This window comes from Lipotes vexillifer, unplaced genomic scaffold (assembly GCF_000442215.2).
Source record: "Lipotes vexillifer unplaced genomic scaffold, Lipotes_vexillifer_v1.1 scaffold131, whole genome shotgun sequence".
Lineage (NCBI taxonomy): Eukaryota > Metazoa > Chordata > Mammalia > Artiodactyla > Lipotidae > Lipotes > Lipotes vexillifer.
In genome coordinates, this window is record NW_006782866.1 from 3136454 (window position 1) to 3155068 (window position 18615).

Sequence of the window (18615 nt, forward strand, 5' to 3'; positions counted from 1 at the left end):
AAAAAAAAAAAAAAAAAAAAAAAGAAAGAAAGTAAAGTATGTTATGAATGAAAACTTTGAAAGAGGAAACAATTTGGATTTGGTTTAAAAATGCTGAAGTAGGGAAGAAATATCTAGAAAGTTAGGTTTCAAGAAAATTAGACTGTTAATGACTGGCAGAATGAATAACACAGGAAGAATAAGATTGGTGACATCAACTAGAAAACCCTGTAAATAATGCACAAGTAAGGAAGTGAGAGTCAGAATTACAGGAGTGACAGTATTGAGGGGAAGGCTTGGTCAACTCCAAGACATTTCAATGCAGGAAACTGAAGTTGATGGCAAACTGGATTAGAGAATAAAGGAATTTCTAAAATTAGGATTATTTTAAGCTTCTAGCTCAGAAGAATGCTGACAACCCTGACTGAAATAACCAAATTGAAGATAAAGACACTTAGCTTTGAACATAACTGTATTTGAACTAATCAGCAAATTTCCAAGTAGAACCATTCTGCAGGCAGTTAGAAGCAGAGTACTGGGCCACAGTTCGATACAGCAGATACAGAGTTTTGAAGACATTACCAATTATGTGAATAACTGATGCCCTTTGAAGGAGGGAAGAGCATCATGACTTAATTTTCAAATAGTTGGCTGCTGTTCTCATAATGAAGAAAATAATCATCCATTAAATCTGAATGAAAACTAAGGAGAAATATGGGATGTGGCAGACACTGCAAGGTGCCTACTACTCAGTATCTATTTTCCCATTTTCACTCCTGAACTGAACTCTGATTAGAATGGCAATGTGTTCCCCTTAAAAATTACTTCCCAGACTCTTGTGCATGTCATAATTCTGAAGTGAATTTGTGGAAAAGCTTTTGCCTTCCTGATAGAGGCATCTCTTTCTTCTTTCTACTTAAAATGAGAATAAGGTGCAGTAAAGAGCAGTCACTTATAATCCTAGGAGGAAAGCCATATGGCAGAGCAGGAAGACAGGAGGAACCCAGGTCTCTGATGACATCCCTAAGTCATGGTACCAACCTTGAACTTGCCAGCCTCTGAACTTATTGTTGCATGAGAAAAATAAATCCCAATGGTTTTATGCCACTGTTAGTCAAGTTTTCTGTTGCCATTCAATGTATTCATAACGGAGAAACTAGCAAGTTAATGGTAGACTCAAGACCAGAGACTTCAGCTACCAAGTATATATTGATAAATACACATATGTATAGCATCCAATCACAAAAACATACGTGTATACATCCACACCACCAAATCTACACCTAACTCATTCAGAGCAATAAAGGAGTGATTAGATAGTGAAATGACTAACTTCCCCCTCAAAAAAAGTATTACTTTCAGTTATACTTAGTTACTAGGTCATAAAATAGATTCAAAGTAGTAAAAAAAATTTTAATCAATGAAAAAAGAAACTATAACTTAATAGGCCCACATTACACTAGTAACAGAACAAGCAGAAACATGTTTGTTGGTTGGTTGGTTTTAAAAGAAAAACTGGTAGACCTCAAAACTATTAAGTAATTACTTAGAAGTCATGACTTCTAGAGTTACTTGTTTAAAACAGTTTTTTTGGTTTTTCTTAGATTAGGCGTCTCATATCTGTAACAAAAACACTGAAAATAATTGCTTATTTTTTATTGTAAATGAAATATAACAATGAATCTAAGTGTGATTTACTATATACATATAAAAATACCTTACCAAAGAAATAAATAAGAGACAATTTAATAAAAACATCCCCAAAATTAAACTAGTCCTTTAATTAAAGCCCTAAACCCTTCTGGCATTAAGGGAATAAACTGCTTTCCAGATCGCTGGTTAATTTCCCCAATAATTCGCTTTCTATTTATACGTCTCCGAAAGAAAGTATGCTAATTTCCCATTAGTTGTTTCCAGATAAAAATACAGGCTTTCTCCCTTGTGGAAAACCCACAATCAAGCCCTTACACGCACACGTGTACAAACTTTTAAAAATATTCTGTCCTTTGTGTAGTGGCAAAATAATGTTACTATTCTACCATCTTCACATATGTTTCAAATTTTTTTCTGGTGATAATGACCCTGGCCTTATTCATTGCATCTATCCATCTATCCACTCCCCTCTCATCCCCACATGACCAACCATATACTTTTGCAAGATGATAGGGCTGTTTACAATAAAGACTCAAGTCTATAGAAAAGAAAGCCATTTTCTTCTATATGTTGGTTTTCCTGGCAAACATCTCTCATCTTCTCCTGTCATCTTTCTACCAACTGAGCAACCTAACACACAAAAAATGTATACACATCTGCATGTTTATAAATATCTGTATGCAACTAAATCCAAGTGCATATTTTATTCCCAAACTCATGAATATTCCTACATCATTCATTAAGTCAGAGTGAGCCTGGAGGATGGGATTCAGCCATGCCTTGGGCTTCCAGTGTTGATTGAGTCAGGAACTACCTTAGCAAGTCTCCAGGCCTTCCGTGGTTTTTGTTTATCTTTTTCTTTTTCATAAAATGCAGATGTACGACTCATTTCTTTTTTTTTTTTTTTTTTTTAACGACTCATTTCTTACTTGCTTCTAGCTCTAAAACATTTTGGTTATATGAGAAATGTGAATATGGGCAAGTATTCAGATTAAAGAGTCACTTCAGGCTAATGAAGTGAAGAGATGATTAACACAAATCAGTCAAGATAAATATGCAGTGACAGGTGGTTAGAAGACAGTAAGAGAGGATGCTAAATTTTGAACAGGTGAAACTGCTTAATTATAACTTCAAAGGTTGGCTCCCTACAGTTTGTTAATGAAACATCAAGGAAGCAAACAATTGAAATGTTAGAACTGCCAGTTCTGAGAAAAAACACCTCAGGTCATCTTTTCTCTGGCTGCACAAAGTGTGGTCTATCAAAAACACGCAAAAACAATAAGTAATATAAATTATTATTATAAAACCATTTTTATGCTATAACCCAGAGAAAATACCTAACAGTGTTATCATTTTGGTATATTTCTTTCTTTTCCTATGTGCATAATAAATTTTTATTTAAAACTATATTACATTTATGCATTTTGATCTGAAGCATATTTTTAAAAGGCAGTATATTCAATCGTGTCGGTATCCCAAAGTGTAACTGAGCTCTCACTTTTGGACACTAGAGCTGTTTTAAGTCTTCATATATTATAAAAAGTGTTGCAACAAATATATGTAAAACCTAGGGTACGCCTCTGATTAATTCCTCATGATAAACTCAAGAAGCAGGCTGAGTCATTGGATACAAATATTCTTATAGCCTTTCCGACACACTGTTAGACTGCCCTTCAAAATGGTGGCACCAGTTTTCTAAAGGATTTAAAAATAAATTGCATGAATCATCTGCTCCTATCTTTCAGTGCAAGACAGATGGGGTTTGCATAAGAGATAAGTTTCTTAGAAAACAGCAGAATTAGACAAAGTAAATAAATCACATAGTTAAATTAGTTGATAATTAGTATGGTTTAATAAATAATGGGTTTTACAGTCTACAAATTTTCTCTAAGTTATTTTTTGGGTTTCTGAAATTACTGAGTTTTCATCATGCTGATAATCAAAGTCTGTACTCTGATTATAAATCATTGGTATTTAGAATCCTGACTTAAGTTGCCTTTGAATCTAGGATACAGTCCCTAATGGCCACAACAGTTAACCATTTATCTATAAATGAATGATACCTGGGGACAGAAACTCTCTTAAGAGAGACCTGAAAAGTCTAATTAAGAAATGTTTCTGGACTTCCTTGGCAGTCCAGCGATTGGGACTTTGCCTTCGAATGCAGGGGGTGCAGGTTCGATCCCTGGTTGTGGAGCAAAGATTCCACACTACCTCGCGGCCAAAAAACCAAGACGTAAAACGGAGGCAATATTGTAGCAAAATCAATAAAGACTTTTAAAAAAACGGTCCACATCAAAAAAATCTTAAAAAAGGAAATGTTTCAAACTAAAAACACAAGTATTGGTTAAGTCATTTTAAATGCCATCTTGACACTAAAACAAGCAAACAAAGACAGATCAAGGAAAAAAGGGAAAAAATTAAAGGAAAAAATTCTAAAATAAGAGGTAAAAAGCAAAAAGATAAAAATAAAAGTAGAAATGCTGAGGCATATTCCATAAATTAGAAAAATCTAACTTAATGGGAACATTAACAGAGGTAACAGAAGTAGAGTCAGTGGGAGGAGGCTGCAGAAACTAAGAACAAAGACAAGGGAACAAGTAGGAAGAAAAAGTGAATAAATGGTCAAATATCATTTTATGTTACAATACAGTGTTATAGCTACCTTCTTCTACACTATTATTCAGCCACCTCAACTAAGTAGGACATAGCTGTGACTAGAAAGCAAGGGAAAAAGGATTCTCATGATAGCCAAAACTACAAAAGTGAGTGCTTCTCTCAATACGAGTAATCACTTCGTCCATACTCTAACAGAATAGAATGTTAAAAAGGCTGGTTATGTTTTCTCTGTCAGTAGCATATGAAAAGTAAATCAGAAGCAAAAGGAGACTGCTTGAGACTGGTACACTGATAATACCACCACATTTACCAGTGATAAAGGACACGTACACACACATACACACACATACACCATCACCACCACCACCAATGACAAAAAGTTCAAAAGCTGAAAAAACACAGCAGTCTGAAAACACGAGAAGGGACAAACAACCCAGAGCCTCACAATTAGCCCTAAATGCATCAGAGAATGACATCCCTAAGAGATGAAAAATGTTTAAATTATGATCAGTGAGCTCTGTTTAAAACAGAAGGCACAGACCACAGTTAAAGCAGTTTCCACCCTAGATGATTAAAACAAAAAAGTGGAGATAGGCTTCAATACCTGAAAGTGTTACTTAGGTTAAACATCTCACTCTCTAGTCAAGATAATTACAGTACAACAAAAATAATGAAATGGGGGGACTTCCCTGGTGGCGCATTGGTTAAGAATCCACCTGCCAATGCAGGGGACACTGGTTTGATCCCTGGTCTGGGAAGATCCCACACGTCAGGGAACAGCTAAGCCCGTGAGCCACAACTACTGAGCCTGCGATCTAGAGCCCGAGAGCCACAACTACTGAGCCCACGTGCCACAACTACTGAAGCCCACATGCCTAGAGCCCATGCTCTGCAACAAGAGAAGCCACCGCAATGAGAAACCCGCGAACCACAACAGAGTAGCCCTCACTCACTGCAACTAGAGAAAGCGCACACGCAGCAATGAAGACCTGACGCAGCCAAAAAAAAATTAATTTAAAAAAATAATGAAACAGAACAACAGATGGTAAAGAAACCTTAATTTTGAACGTGAAGAAGATAAAGAAACCAGATTTTAAATCTATCTGAATCATGTAAACATGCTATTAAGCGACCTAGTGTGGCTTGTATTTCCGTACACAATGTGTAACGATATGGTGTTGAGAGCACACTGACGTGTCACATTTGCCTAGGTATGTGTACTTTTGTGCCACTTGAATATTGGTCACTTGTGCTCCTCTAAGAAATTCAAAAGCCACATAAATAAACAAACAAAAAACCCACCTGCTATCACCTGGATCCCTTCAATACTTCACACAGAACTAGGATTTGCACCTTTTCACTAATAGTTACAACAGAGAGCTGCAGTAATTTTAGTTCTCAATCAACAATTTATATTTGGCAAAATTTTAGCACTTACTATGGGCCAGGTACCAGCTCTATGTAAATGTAGCAAATTTAATCATAGAAACTTAGAGTCCAGAATCATCTAGAATGTGCAGTTATATAATCAATTTTCTATTTTCAACCAGTTTCTCCAGTCCTAATAAAAATGGGAATGTATATTTCTTTATCTGGTATCATCATCGTTAAAAAACAGACAAAATCCCAACTTTCTTTTTCTCTGTGAATGAGATATAATTTTATCTGTATTATATTATCATCCTCAGAAAAACACCATGTTAGAATTAAGAAAATGTTAAGAAATTTCAGCCCAAAAGAGTAATATTTTGAGATACCATGTTAAAAAAAAACTCAGAAGAGTATTTAAATAAAACTATACTTTTTTTTCTGCCAAAACTTTGTTTTACAATGCAGCTGATTTTGAAATGAGATAACCCGATAACATTGACCAAATATACTAAGACCTTTCTTTAGACATCTAAATCTATACCTAGTGAGCCTTCTAGCTTTCTAACTTTTAATGTCATGGTAACATGTAAGAAAAAGCACAGAAAACAAACATGCACCCATGAAGTAATCTTGCCCAAAAGCTTGTACTTGAATCTGTTGAAGGCTCTGTATCTTTCAATTAAAACAAAAAATGTAGGGCACAGAGGAACATCACGGGGATGCAAACATCAAAATCTAGTCCATGAGAAATGCCACAAGACAGATGACCCAGTTTCTTCAACAAATCAATTCACAGGTTTTCTCAGCACTTCATGAAAACCCACAGCTTCAATCTCACCTCTGTGAAACCTGCTAGAGTTTCTCACTCCATGGATACTTGTATTAGGGCACTTTGAATGTGTGTCTCCCACTACAGGATGAGCACAGTGGAGTACAAAAGAGTAGCTTAGAAAGGGCTCTGAAGCTAGCCTTTCAAGCCTGAGTTGAAATCCCAGCTTCGCCCCCTCAGTTAACTCATCTATAAAACAGAGAAAATACCACCTGCTGCTCAAAGAAATTTAAGGATTCAGTGAGAAAATATATGTACAGCACCTAGCACAATGCTTGGCATATCTTAGGCAGTGAAGGACTATCTAATGAGTGAATAAATGAAAATGATAAGCAGAAAAATTAAGTAATTGTGAATTTTATCTCCTTCAACTTCATCTAACTACCTTCTAACAGTATCTAGTGAACAGTAAAATGCCAAAATGGTCAACAGTAAGAAAAAAATTAAGGAAAGATAAGTGAATAAATAGGTTATCAAATAACTACACTTGAATCTAAGGTACTAAAAAACAGTTTAATCATAAGAAATACCACCTGATAAAGCATCGAGTGATTAAGAAAAGAGCTAAACTTGACCAAACCCGGTAAAAGTGATGAAATTTATTTTCTAATTAAAAGTGATCAACAAATCACCTTCAAGCATAATTTTTAATAATATGGAAAACATTTTTAAAGAAATTTTTAAATGTCCACATTACTATTCTGAATCTTTTCAGAGTTTTCTTGTTTTAACCTAAAAAAAAAAAAAAATTAAAAAATTAATTCAACCAACTTTTCCATCTGAACAGTAGGTGGCATAACTTACATACTCTGAGCCAGTTGCTGTAAAATGAGTGGTATGGTAGTAAAAAAAACAAAAAAGTTCAATAGACCATCATCCAAAATTCTGAAAACATTCATTTAAAAGTGTTTAAAAGTCCTAATTTGAAAATAAAATCTTTCAAATAATATAAAAATACTTACATCTCAATTTGTCCAGCATTTTTCCACCACACATGGTTGCTAACATAGCTTTAACTGAAAATACCGTCAACTTGCCTCGGCCCTCACTGCAAAATAAATTATATTAGAAATAATTGCTATCTGGAACCACAAAAGCAATCAAATGTATCACCAGTAAAATGATTCCTGCCCTTCTGTTACAATATTACCACATTTAGAAACCTTGGATTCTTTTTTTCCTTTACAGAATTAAGGCTTCACATATGCTATGTGAACAGTGTTAAAACTAACCTGGTTTATTTGGCAATGAGTTTAGAAACACCCTATAAAGCAACTTCTGTTGGCTTTGTAGGCAGAGGCCAAATGAATGAACCTAAAAAACATCCTACCAACTTAGCCCATTAAATCCACAGCTGAGGTGTTTAAGTATTCAAATCTGAGGCACCACCTGGTTTGAATAATAATTCAGAAGTGTGTCCTTCCATCAGGATATTATAACAACAGTTTATTGTTACGTACTAGGGCAACAGGATGCATGTTGCTATAAAGATTTTATACTACCTTCATCTTTGCTTGTTTTCACTGTAACAACCTTTATGTTACCATGTGTTTATTCTAAGAAGTTCATCTGTCTCATCTGAGACATCTGTGTTAGATCTCCTGCCACCACTGTGAGAAAAGTGAAGGGGAAGGGACAGTATTATCAATTCTTCTTCAGGAACTAGAAAGATGAAATGTAGACCATAAATGAACTACTCAAAGTAACGCTATACACCACCTGCAGAGCCAGGACAATAACAGCAAGGCCCCAACCCCTATGGCCACTGCTCCAACCATTCAACTATGTCCTGGTTTCAGAGAAGATGAAAACTTCACTAGCCTGTTTTTAAAGTCACATATGTAAATTAACAATGGGCTTTTGTGTTAATTTTATAAAGCTTGTGCTTACAAAGTTTCAGTGACTTAGAGTAAAATACCTTTGCAATAATGAGAACTATATTTATATTTATATAAATATATAGTAAATATATATTTATATTTACTAATGGTCCTAAGAGTGTCTCCTATTTTCCAAACCTTTTTGTATACAGTAAGATCACATCTGAAAAAAGGCAAATGGTCAATAAGCCAGAAAATTCTCAGTGAAAATACTGCCAGGAGACACCAATGTTTGTTACAGTTGATTTTTAACTATTACATCTCATTAAGTTTACTCATAAGATAAAACAGGAATTCCCCCAAAACTAGCTAAAATTAGAATGGGACTTTTAATATACACAGATCATCAGAAATACAGATTCTGTTCCATGTCTTATATAGTACCTGGCAATATATCACCTGGAAATGATAAAAAATAGTCCTATGTCAAATATTCATTGCATTATATGAGCAACGTGAGTGTCTATAAAGAGCAACAACTGTGTTAAAAGTGATGGATTTCCAAGACTGATACAGACCTTTTACAATGGACATTTCTTTTTGGTCGCCAACCATCCAAACGCTGAGTCTACATTTAAGCACACCCTACCTTATATGACAAGTATACATCCCACTACCAAAGTATGAAGAAGGAAAAAAAAAAAACTTTCCCATCTTCCTTTGAAACTAAGACAGGGGCACATAATACAAGCTCCGCCAATAAGATGCACCACTCTAGACTTCAAATAGAAAACAATTAACTTGTAGAAGTAAGAACTCCAAAGAATCCACCTGGCGAGGATGTCAGCAGTAGGAGCAGTTACATCCAGTGTCCTGAGAGCTGGGACAGAGATTCTCATGGCAGCAACCACAGCCCAGCATCAGTGGCTTTTGGAGCACAAGCAGCAATATCTATGCCCAGCTTGGTGGCAGAGGGACTTCCTGAGACCAGTTTTGTAGTATGATTTTGAGCTTTGTTCTTGGCAGTGTGGTCATCAAGCCTACTTTCCCAACCTTCTTAGAAAGCCGATTGGTCACCCATATCCTTTTAATGAATTAGCTAGAGATGGTTCCTACTGCTTACAACTAAGAATTCTGATGGATGCAGCTTCTACCCTGAAGTAAAGTGGCCCAGAAAGATGAAGTGACAAAAGAAAGTATTCCTGAAGCTCAAAGCAAGAGTAAGCAAGCCTGATGACCAGCAGAGCAAGGATGAAGAGCAAGTGCTCACCAGCAGAAAAGTCAAGCCTTGCTGCAGAGCTAACGACATTTTTTAAGGTAAACTTGCTCGAAACGTTTTTTGCAGACACAGATTTCATGACTTAAGAACACCCAGAAAATTCCACAGGGGAAAGTAAAACCTAATCTTAAGAGAGATTTCCACAGAAATCAGGATACTGATTACCTCTGGGGGAAGAGAGAGGAGTTGTAACACAGAAAGGAGAACACAAGGGGCTTCTGGGGTGCTGACAACATTCTATTTCTTGGCCTCCGGAGTATTTATATGGATATTTGTTTTAAAGCAATTCATTAAACTGTACTTTGTTTTAGGTATTCTTCCGTAGGTGTTTTCTATTTCTGAATAAAAACTGTTTTAAAAAATGAATCCCGGGACTTCCCTTGTGGTCCAGTGATAGAGAATCCGCCTTCCAACGCAGGGGACAGGCGTGCGATCCCTGGTCAGGGAACTAAGATCCCACATGCCACGGGGCAACTAAGCCCACGCATCACAACTACTGAGACTGCGCACCTCAACTAGAGACCCTGCGTGCCGCAAACTACAGAGCCCACGTGCTCTGGACCCTGCGTGCCACAACTAGAAAGAGAAAACCCCCAACGCCACGACTAGAGAGAAGCCTGTGCACCACTACGAAGAGCCCACGCAACAACAAAAGATCCCGCATGCCTCAATGAAGACCTCGCATGCCACAACTAAGACCCAATGCAGCCACAAAAAGAAATTTAAAAAAAAATTTTTTTTTAATGAATCCTGAGGGACTTCCCTGGTGGCGCAGTGGTTAAGAATCCACCTGCCAACGCAGGGGACACGGGTTCGAGCCCTGGTCCGGGAAGATCCCACATGCCGCGGAGCAACTAAGCCCGTGCACCGCAACTACTGAGCCTGCACTCTAGAGCCAGCATGCCACAACTACTGAAGCCCTTGCGCCTAGAGCCTGTGCTCTGCAACAAGTGAAGCCACTGCAACGAGAAGCATGCGCACCACAACGAAGAGTAGCCCCCACTCACAGCAACTAGAGAAAGCCTGTGCACAGCAACGACCCAACACAGCCAAAAATAAATACTAAAATTTATTAAAAAAAAAGAATCCTGGGAAAGTGAGGGTTACCATTACTAGACAAAGGTAATGGTTTAAAGGAGAGAATAATGAAAGGGAAAAATACAGGCTAAAAAACATTTAAGATATATAAACTGCAATGCATAAAATTTTCCATAATGAAAATTTCCATAATAAAATATATAAAAAGAATAAAAACATTAAAAACCCCAAGGCCCCAGCTTTAGATGTCTATTAATAGAAGACTGGCTATTAGGCTATCATAAAAAAGAATGAAAAAAAACATATGAAAGATAGAGAATTATATCCAAGATAGATTACTTAAAAAAAAAAAAAAAAGCAAGGCATGGAACAAAATAATTGCTAGAATGTAATCTAGCAATTACGTTAGAAAGGAGAGAGTAAAAAAATATTTTCATATATTTGTATATGCATAAGCTGTCTGAAAGGATACTGAAAAAATAACATTAGTTGCATCCAGGGTCAAAAGCAGGCAGCCAAAGGAAAGCAATGAAAGAGTGGGCACTTTTTACTTTATAAATATTAAATGTTTATACTAGAAGAGAAGGTTCTTAAGCCAATAACCTAAGCTTCCATCTGAAGACTCAAGAAAAAGAACAGCAAATTAAACCCAAAACAAGCAAAAGGGAAAAAATAATATGAGTAAGAACAGAAATCAATGAAATTGAAAACAGGAAATCAATACAGAAAATTAATGAAACCAAAAGCAGGTTCTTTGAATAAACCAATAACATCGATAAATCTCTAGCCAGACTGACTAAGAAAAGACACAAATTACCAATATCAAAAATGAAAGAAGGGATATCACCACAGGTTTTCTAAACATTACAGAAATAATAAGGAAATATTACAAAAACTTTATGTCCATAAATTCAACAACTTAGATGAACTGGAGACACAAACTACTCCTTGAAAAATAGAAACTATTAAAGCTCACTCAATAAGAAATAGGTAGGGCTTCCCTGGTTGCGCAGTGGTTAAGAATCTGCCTGCAGGGCTTCCCTGGTGGCGCAGTGGTTGAGAGTCCGCCTGCCGATGCAGGGGACACGGGTTTGTGCCCTGGTCCAGGAAGATCCCACATGCCGCGGAGCAGCTAGGCCCGTGAGCCACGGCTGCTGAGCCTGCACATCCAGAGCCTGTGCTCCGCAACGGGAGAGGCCACAGCAGTGAGAGGCCCGCGTACCGAAAAAAAAAAAAGAATCTGCCTGCCAATGCGGGGGACATGGGTTCAAGCCCTGGTCCGGGAAGATCCCACATGCCAGAGAGCAGCTAAGCCCGTGTGCCACAACTACTGAGCCTGTGCTCTAGAGCCCACGAACCACAACTACTGAGCCCATGTGCCACAACTATTGAAGCCCACGTGCCTAGAGCCCGTGATCCGCAACCAGAGAAGCCACGACAACGAGAAGCCCGCGCACTGCAACGAAGAGTAGCCCCCGCACACTGCAACTAGAGAAAAGCCCACGTGCAGCAATGAAGATCCAATGCAGCCAAAAATAAATGAATTTTAAAAAAAGAAGAAACAGGTAATCTGAATAGGCCCATATCCATTATAGAAGTTGAATCTGTATTTTTACACCTTCCAAAAAAGAAAGCTCCTCATTCAGATAGCTGTATTGGCAAATTCTAAACATTTAAAGAAGAAATAATTGCAGTTCCACTCGCTTCCAGGGAATAAAAAAGGAGGGAACACTTCCCAATTCTTTTATGAGGGCCAGCATTATTCTGATAACAAAAACGCATACAGGGCTTCCCTGGTGGCGCAGTGGTTGAGAATCTGCCTGCGAATGAAGGGGACACGGGTTCGAGCCCTGGTCTGGGAAGATCCCACATGCCACGGAGCAACTAGGCCCGTGAGCCACAACTACTGAGCCTGTGAGTCTGGAGCCTGTGCCCCGCAACAAGAGAGGCCACGACAGTGAAAGGCCTGCGCACCGCGATGAAGAGAGGCCCCCACTTGCCACAACTAGAGAAAGCCCTCGCACAGAAACGAAGACCCAACACAGCCAAAAATAAATAAATAAATAAATAAATTTATTTAAAAAAACGCATACATACATTACAACAAAAGAAAATAAGAAGTCAGTATCCCTCATGAACCCATACACAAAACCTTCAACAAAATGTGAGCAAATCGAATGTAGCAATATATAAAAACGATTTAAAAATCACAACCCAGGGGGCTTTATCCCCCTAGTGATGTAACACTAGTTTGACATTTGAAAATCAATCAGTACAAAGAGAAAAGCTATACGATCATCCAAATAGATGCAGATGGCAATAGTACTCAACATCCATTCCGATAAATACTCTTGGAAAACCAGGAAAAGAAAAGAATTTCCTCAGTCTGATAATGGGCACCTTCAAAAAAAAAAAATAACAGCTAATAACATCATACTTAATGATGAAAGACTAAGTACTTTTCCACTGAGATCAAGAACAAGCCAAGGATGACTGCTTTCACTACTAGAATGCAATACCACACTGGAGAACACAGCTAGTGCAACAAAGTAAGAAAAAATATAAATGCATACAGACTGCAAGTTTAAAAATAAAACTATCTACTCCAGACAATATGACCTTCTGTGCAGAAAATCCCAAAGAACCTACAAAAGAAATATATAGAACCTACCAAAACACTACAATAAGGAACTTTAGCAAGGCTGCAGAATACAAGGTCAACATAAAAAATTCAAGTTTCTATAAATTAGCAAAAGAAAATTGTAAATACAATACCACCAAAAATATGAAAAACAGATAATTTTTTTTAAACTTATGTTCAAGATGTGTATGCTGAAAACTACAAAACACTGATGAAAGAAATCAAAGAAAATGTAAATAGATACACCATTTCATGAAATGAAAGACAATATTGTTAAAATGTCAATTCTCCCTAAACTGATCAGAATCCTGTTATGATTCAATGCAATCCCAAATTCACAATAGGATATTTTTGTAAAAATCAACAAAGATGATTCTTTGTATTTCCTTAGAGTTCTAAACCCAAATCTCAATAAGGTATGAGAATAGAAGATACTATTCAGATGCCTAAACCCCACCCTGTTCTTGGTACTTTTAAAAAGTTCCTCATGTTGGGCTTCCCTGGTGGCGCAGTGGTTGAGAGTCCGCCTGCCGATGCAGGGGACACAGGTTCATGTCCTGGTCCGGGAAGATCCCACATGCCGCGGAGCGGCTGGGCCCATGAGCCATGGCCGCTGAGCCTGCGCGTCCGGAGCCTGTGCTCTGCAACGGGAGAGGCCACGACAGTGAGAGGCCCGCGTACCGAAAAAAAAAAAAAAAAAAGTTCCTCATGTTATTTTCATATGCATCCAAAGCTAAGAACTACCAACACAGAGCTTCGAATGCAATTCTAAGACTTTGGCTTGTATTTCACAGGCAACAATAAATCAGACATGACCAAAGATGAAAAAGAATTGATCATATTGTGTTTGTATAACTCCTTCTGGCTCCAAATCTCACGTTCTTCCTTCATAGAGACAAAATAATATCTATTCCTTGCTGCAAAAAAAGAAACTGTCATCTATGCAGACAGGAGAGTGTGGCAGAGCCCAAGCATACTGGCAAGAGACCCAGGTGAAAATCAACTCTAACTGAAGAAAGTGCTCATCAATAAATGCCATAAAACAGGTCTTAATGGGTCTATGACATCTTTACTCCTAAAAATTATTATAATAGCATTTAAACAGCACTTTTTCCTAATCTTCAAAATGCTTTAGAAACACTAATATTCTCAACACTTTGCATCCCTTACTCAAATATTCTTTAACTCAACTCTGTTGCAAATAATAGTCCTGGATTCAGAAAGTCTTATATTTAAATACAGAATAGCAGCTGTATTTCTCAACTGACCTGGATCAGCACTAAACACCTGTGCCCTTTTCTACTCATTAGGATTACTGGTCTCAACAGCTGGTCTCAGGTCAAGCAGTCTGTAGATGCATTAACAGAATAGTGCATTAACTCCTCAACTAATTATTATCAGTAACACGTGGCCCCTTAACTCATCATCTCTCGTTATCTATTTTCCAACCACTTTCCTATTCACAGCAGCCACACAGCAATCTCCACTCACTATCTCCCACCCAGCCAACGGTGGATCTTTTCTCCTCTCTGCCTGCATGCTCTTCTGAGTCTGCAAATGTATCGCACTTAGCATTGCATGCTTCATTGAGGGTGAGGGGATATGCATCTGAGTGTCAATACGTAACCCAGTAGGATAGAGGGAATATATGTCAGGTTGCGGGTGCTTTAAGTATGGAGGAAAGGAGAGGTATCTGAGATTAAGGGTCATAGTAAATGTGAGGGGGATGAATCTGCAGGCAGGAGAGATTTGGAAATGATGCTTAGTGAACCTTTTTGTTTAAGAACCTGTTTATAAATATGTAACTATGCATCCTGAGAACAGGGGAATGGGCCTGAGCCCACTCTTAATTATGAACTAATCTTTCCCACTTATAATGCTTACCATCATTTACAACTTTAGGTTCACAGTTTCAACTACCAAAAGGTTTATTCACCCTTTGAAAGGAAATATTAATATAAACAAGTTAATAAATGATATATTTAAAGATATTAATAAATATTTATTAAAGATATGTATATAAAAATCTAAGTATAACAGCATGAAGACACAATCATCCAATAAAATTAGTGAATGGGTAGCCTCACAATTCTTACTTCCTCATGTTATTTTTATTTTTCTTCAAAAAGAAAAAAAGTTAGCTCCCTCCTTGCAAGTATTTGCTTTGTAGGCCAAACTTCAGCATTTACTCCTTTGCTCTGAATGCTTTTCTTGGCACTGAAATCCCTCAGTCTACTTTAAGCCTAACTACAACTTCCTATAACTGCCCCCAAACACAGCAAAGCGAAAGTGCCCCTTTTACTTCTGTAATGTTTGGTTGGAGCTCTGCATTCTTCCTCTGCAATTAGAGGCAGTAGGGAGAAGCTGCAGTCACTTAGCAAGCAGCCTAATCCCCTATGATTCCGTCCTTTATCTGACTGATTACTTCTTGGAAAAACTCATTCTTGATCCTTCCCACCATACATCTGAATTTAATCCACATACCCTGGTCAAGTTACATTTAAAACTGAATAGTCAGCTGCCCCTGGCCATCGCACATATAACCTCACCAACATCCATGTTTTCAGTACTTCCAAAGTAAAGTCCAAGTTCATACCAGAATCAGTTCTCTTCAAACAAGATCTGGAAAGATCTTTAACCCGGTTTCATCATAAAAAATGTGAGTCACTTAAAATCTGGCCTAGCTGGAAAGCTGGGTATAACTTTTTTTTAAAGGTATTTAAGGTATAACATGATTAACAATGAATATTAACCCCTACAGAAAGATACTAAAATGAAAGGATAAACAGGTAATATGTGTTGAAGATGACAGGAGAGAGGAAACTTGTTATTTTAACCCCACCCACACGGAATCCCTCTGGGGAGCACCCTCCCTCAATAAGGAACATGATTCTCTGTCTCAGACTTCTCTGCATGATTCACCTCCATAGATCCATCATTTTAGAGTCTGACAATAAACCATGCCCATGACTTCTAAAGAGAGTTCTTATCACCCAACACTGAGAAAACACCATGATTAGCTCTGCGCCAAGCTAAGCAAACAGTGAGTCACCCTGAATAAACACTGTTGAGTTTTGACATGCAGGTGCCTTCAGAAGTCTCTGCACTCCTCACTTGTGCGGTCTGGATGGGAATTTGCTCATTTCAGTTTAGTAAAGTCTCAAATTTTTTGACATTTAAACTAACCCAGAGACTTCCTTGGTCGTCCAGTGGTTAAGACCCTGTGCTTCCAATGCAGGGGGTGGGTGTAGATCCCTGGTCGCAGAACTAAGATCCCACATGTTGCACAGTGTGGCCAAATTATATATATATATATATATATATATATATATATATATATATAAACTACTGTATATAAAATAGATGACCACCAAGGACCTACTGTATACCACAGGGAACTATACTCAATACCCTATAATAACCTATCATGGAAAAGAATCTAAAAAAAAGAATACATATATATGTATATATATGTATAACTGAATCACTTTGCTGTACACCTGAAACTGGCACAACATTGTAAATCAACTATATTTCAATAAAAAATTTTAAAAAATAAACTAACCCAAACTGGATGGTGTTTATAGCTTTGCACTATCTAATAAGAACTTGCTATTCAAATGAATACTTTTGAAAACAGGACTGTAGGGAGCACTGTTTACTTAAGAAAACAAGCTGTTTCTACATTTTTGGCAAACAACTACAAATGCTGTCAACCATAAATGAGTACTTCTCACGTGAAAAATAGACTTCTACTTCAGAAACAGTATTACCAGTCCAATTATCGCACATAGCTAAAAGTAATGAGAGCATTTCTCCTCGGTTTTCGAAAACTCATATTTTTCCAATTAATCTTAATTTACAAAACTTCACAGTGAATGGATTATGCAATAATCAACGGCAAATCAAGAATCCATTTGGCAAATGTCAAATAGTTTAATCAAGTAAAATCAACACAGAATATTATTCAAATTTACCACAATCAGAGTGCCTGCTAATTTTCATTTCAATCTTACAAATATTTATTAAGAATCCAGCATTATACACTTTGCTGTACAGCAGAAAATAACACAACATTGTAAAGCAACTATACTCCAATAAAAATTTTAAAAAAAGAATCCAGCATTACATTTATTGAGGAATCAAAGAAATATAAGGTAGAATCTCTGCTCTCAAAGACTTTCAATCTTATTTGTATAATTACGAAGCAGTTGAGAGCATCATACATTCGAAAGTCAAAATAATGATACAGATAAGTACTACAGGTCATCACAGGGATGAAAATGGGATTGATGATTATAAGGAAGGCTACAGGGTAGGTAAAAACCAGGGGGGGTGGGGCAGGAGACCAACCAAAATACATGGAGAGAAGAATTCAGCATGTCATATTGCAAAACCTGAAAAGTGCCTCAAGTAGCTTAATTAGAGTTTGCTGTGAGCAGGGAATTAAGGACTGATAGAATCAGACCTAACTGAGGAGTACAAACTTCATTCAAAAACCACAGGGGAAAAAAAAAAACAAAAAACCACAGGGAATCTTTGACAGTTTCCGAGGTGGGAAGTTGCATGATGAAAACAGTGTCTTAATCAGATTACTTTGGAGGTGAGTACTGAATGGACTGGAGAAGTCTCTCTGTTACTTCCTCTCTCCTTTTCAGAGAAAAACAAAGAAAAAGCAACACTCAGAAAAAGTATTCCTCTTGCCCTTTCTTTAAAAAAAATTATGAAAAGGAAACAATAAAATAAGACCAAAATAGCAATCCAAAAAATTTTTTAAAATCTGAAATATTAGCTAACGGTCAAACCCTTTGCAGGTCTGTGTATCCTGAAATCAGAGTTCTTTTTGAAAACTGGCACAAATGCATTAATTCTCTTGGGAGAGAAGAAAAGCTACAAAATTTAAAGAGTAAGTAAGTGATGGAAAAAGTAATAAGTGAACTTAGAAGTAATTCTGCCACCAAGCACTTAGACTGGGGCTCGGTGAACTGGTTTTGGTGATGTCACATCACACAATCCACACTACAGCAGCATCCTGGAGGGTAGGGGATGTCGTGAGGGCACACGGGCTCCACTCCTCCTCTTCCACCAAAGTGGCTGTTTGTCTCCATTTTGCAATAGGTTTCCCCTTAGGATTTCATATTTTTAAAACTTTCAAGACCCCTAGCTCGTTCTCCACCATTGCCTGGAAATTTCCTTAAAAAGCTATGATCAGGGGCTTCCCTGGTGGCGCAGTGGTTGAGAGTCCGCCTGCCGATGCGGGGGACACGGGTTCGTGCCCCGGTCCGGAAAGATCCTACATGCCGCGGGGCGGCTGGGCCCGTGGGCCGTGGCTGCTGAGCCTGCGCGTCCGGAGCCTGTGCTCCGCAAATGGGAGAGGCCACAACAG

The 18615-nt window shown here is 37.6% G+C and overlaps 1 protein-coding gene across 2 annotated transcripts in view; it reads right to left on the reverse strand.

Moving 5' to 3' along the window:
- Positions 1–18615, reverse strand: part of DTNB (dystrobrevin beta) — a 262633-nt gene that overhangs the window by 179600 nt on the left and 64418 nt on the right. For both annotated transcript variants that reach the window (XM_007455514.1, XM_007455515.1), the window contains one exon: positions 7414–7499. In XM_007455514.1, coding sequence (XP_007455576.1) covers positions 7414–7499 — 86 coding nt within the window. The remainder of the gene's footprint in view (positions 1–7413; positions 7500–18615) is intronic.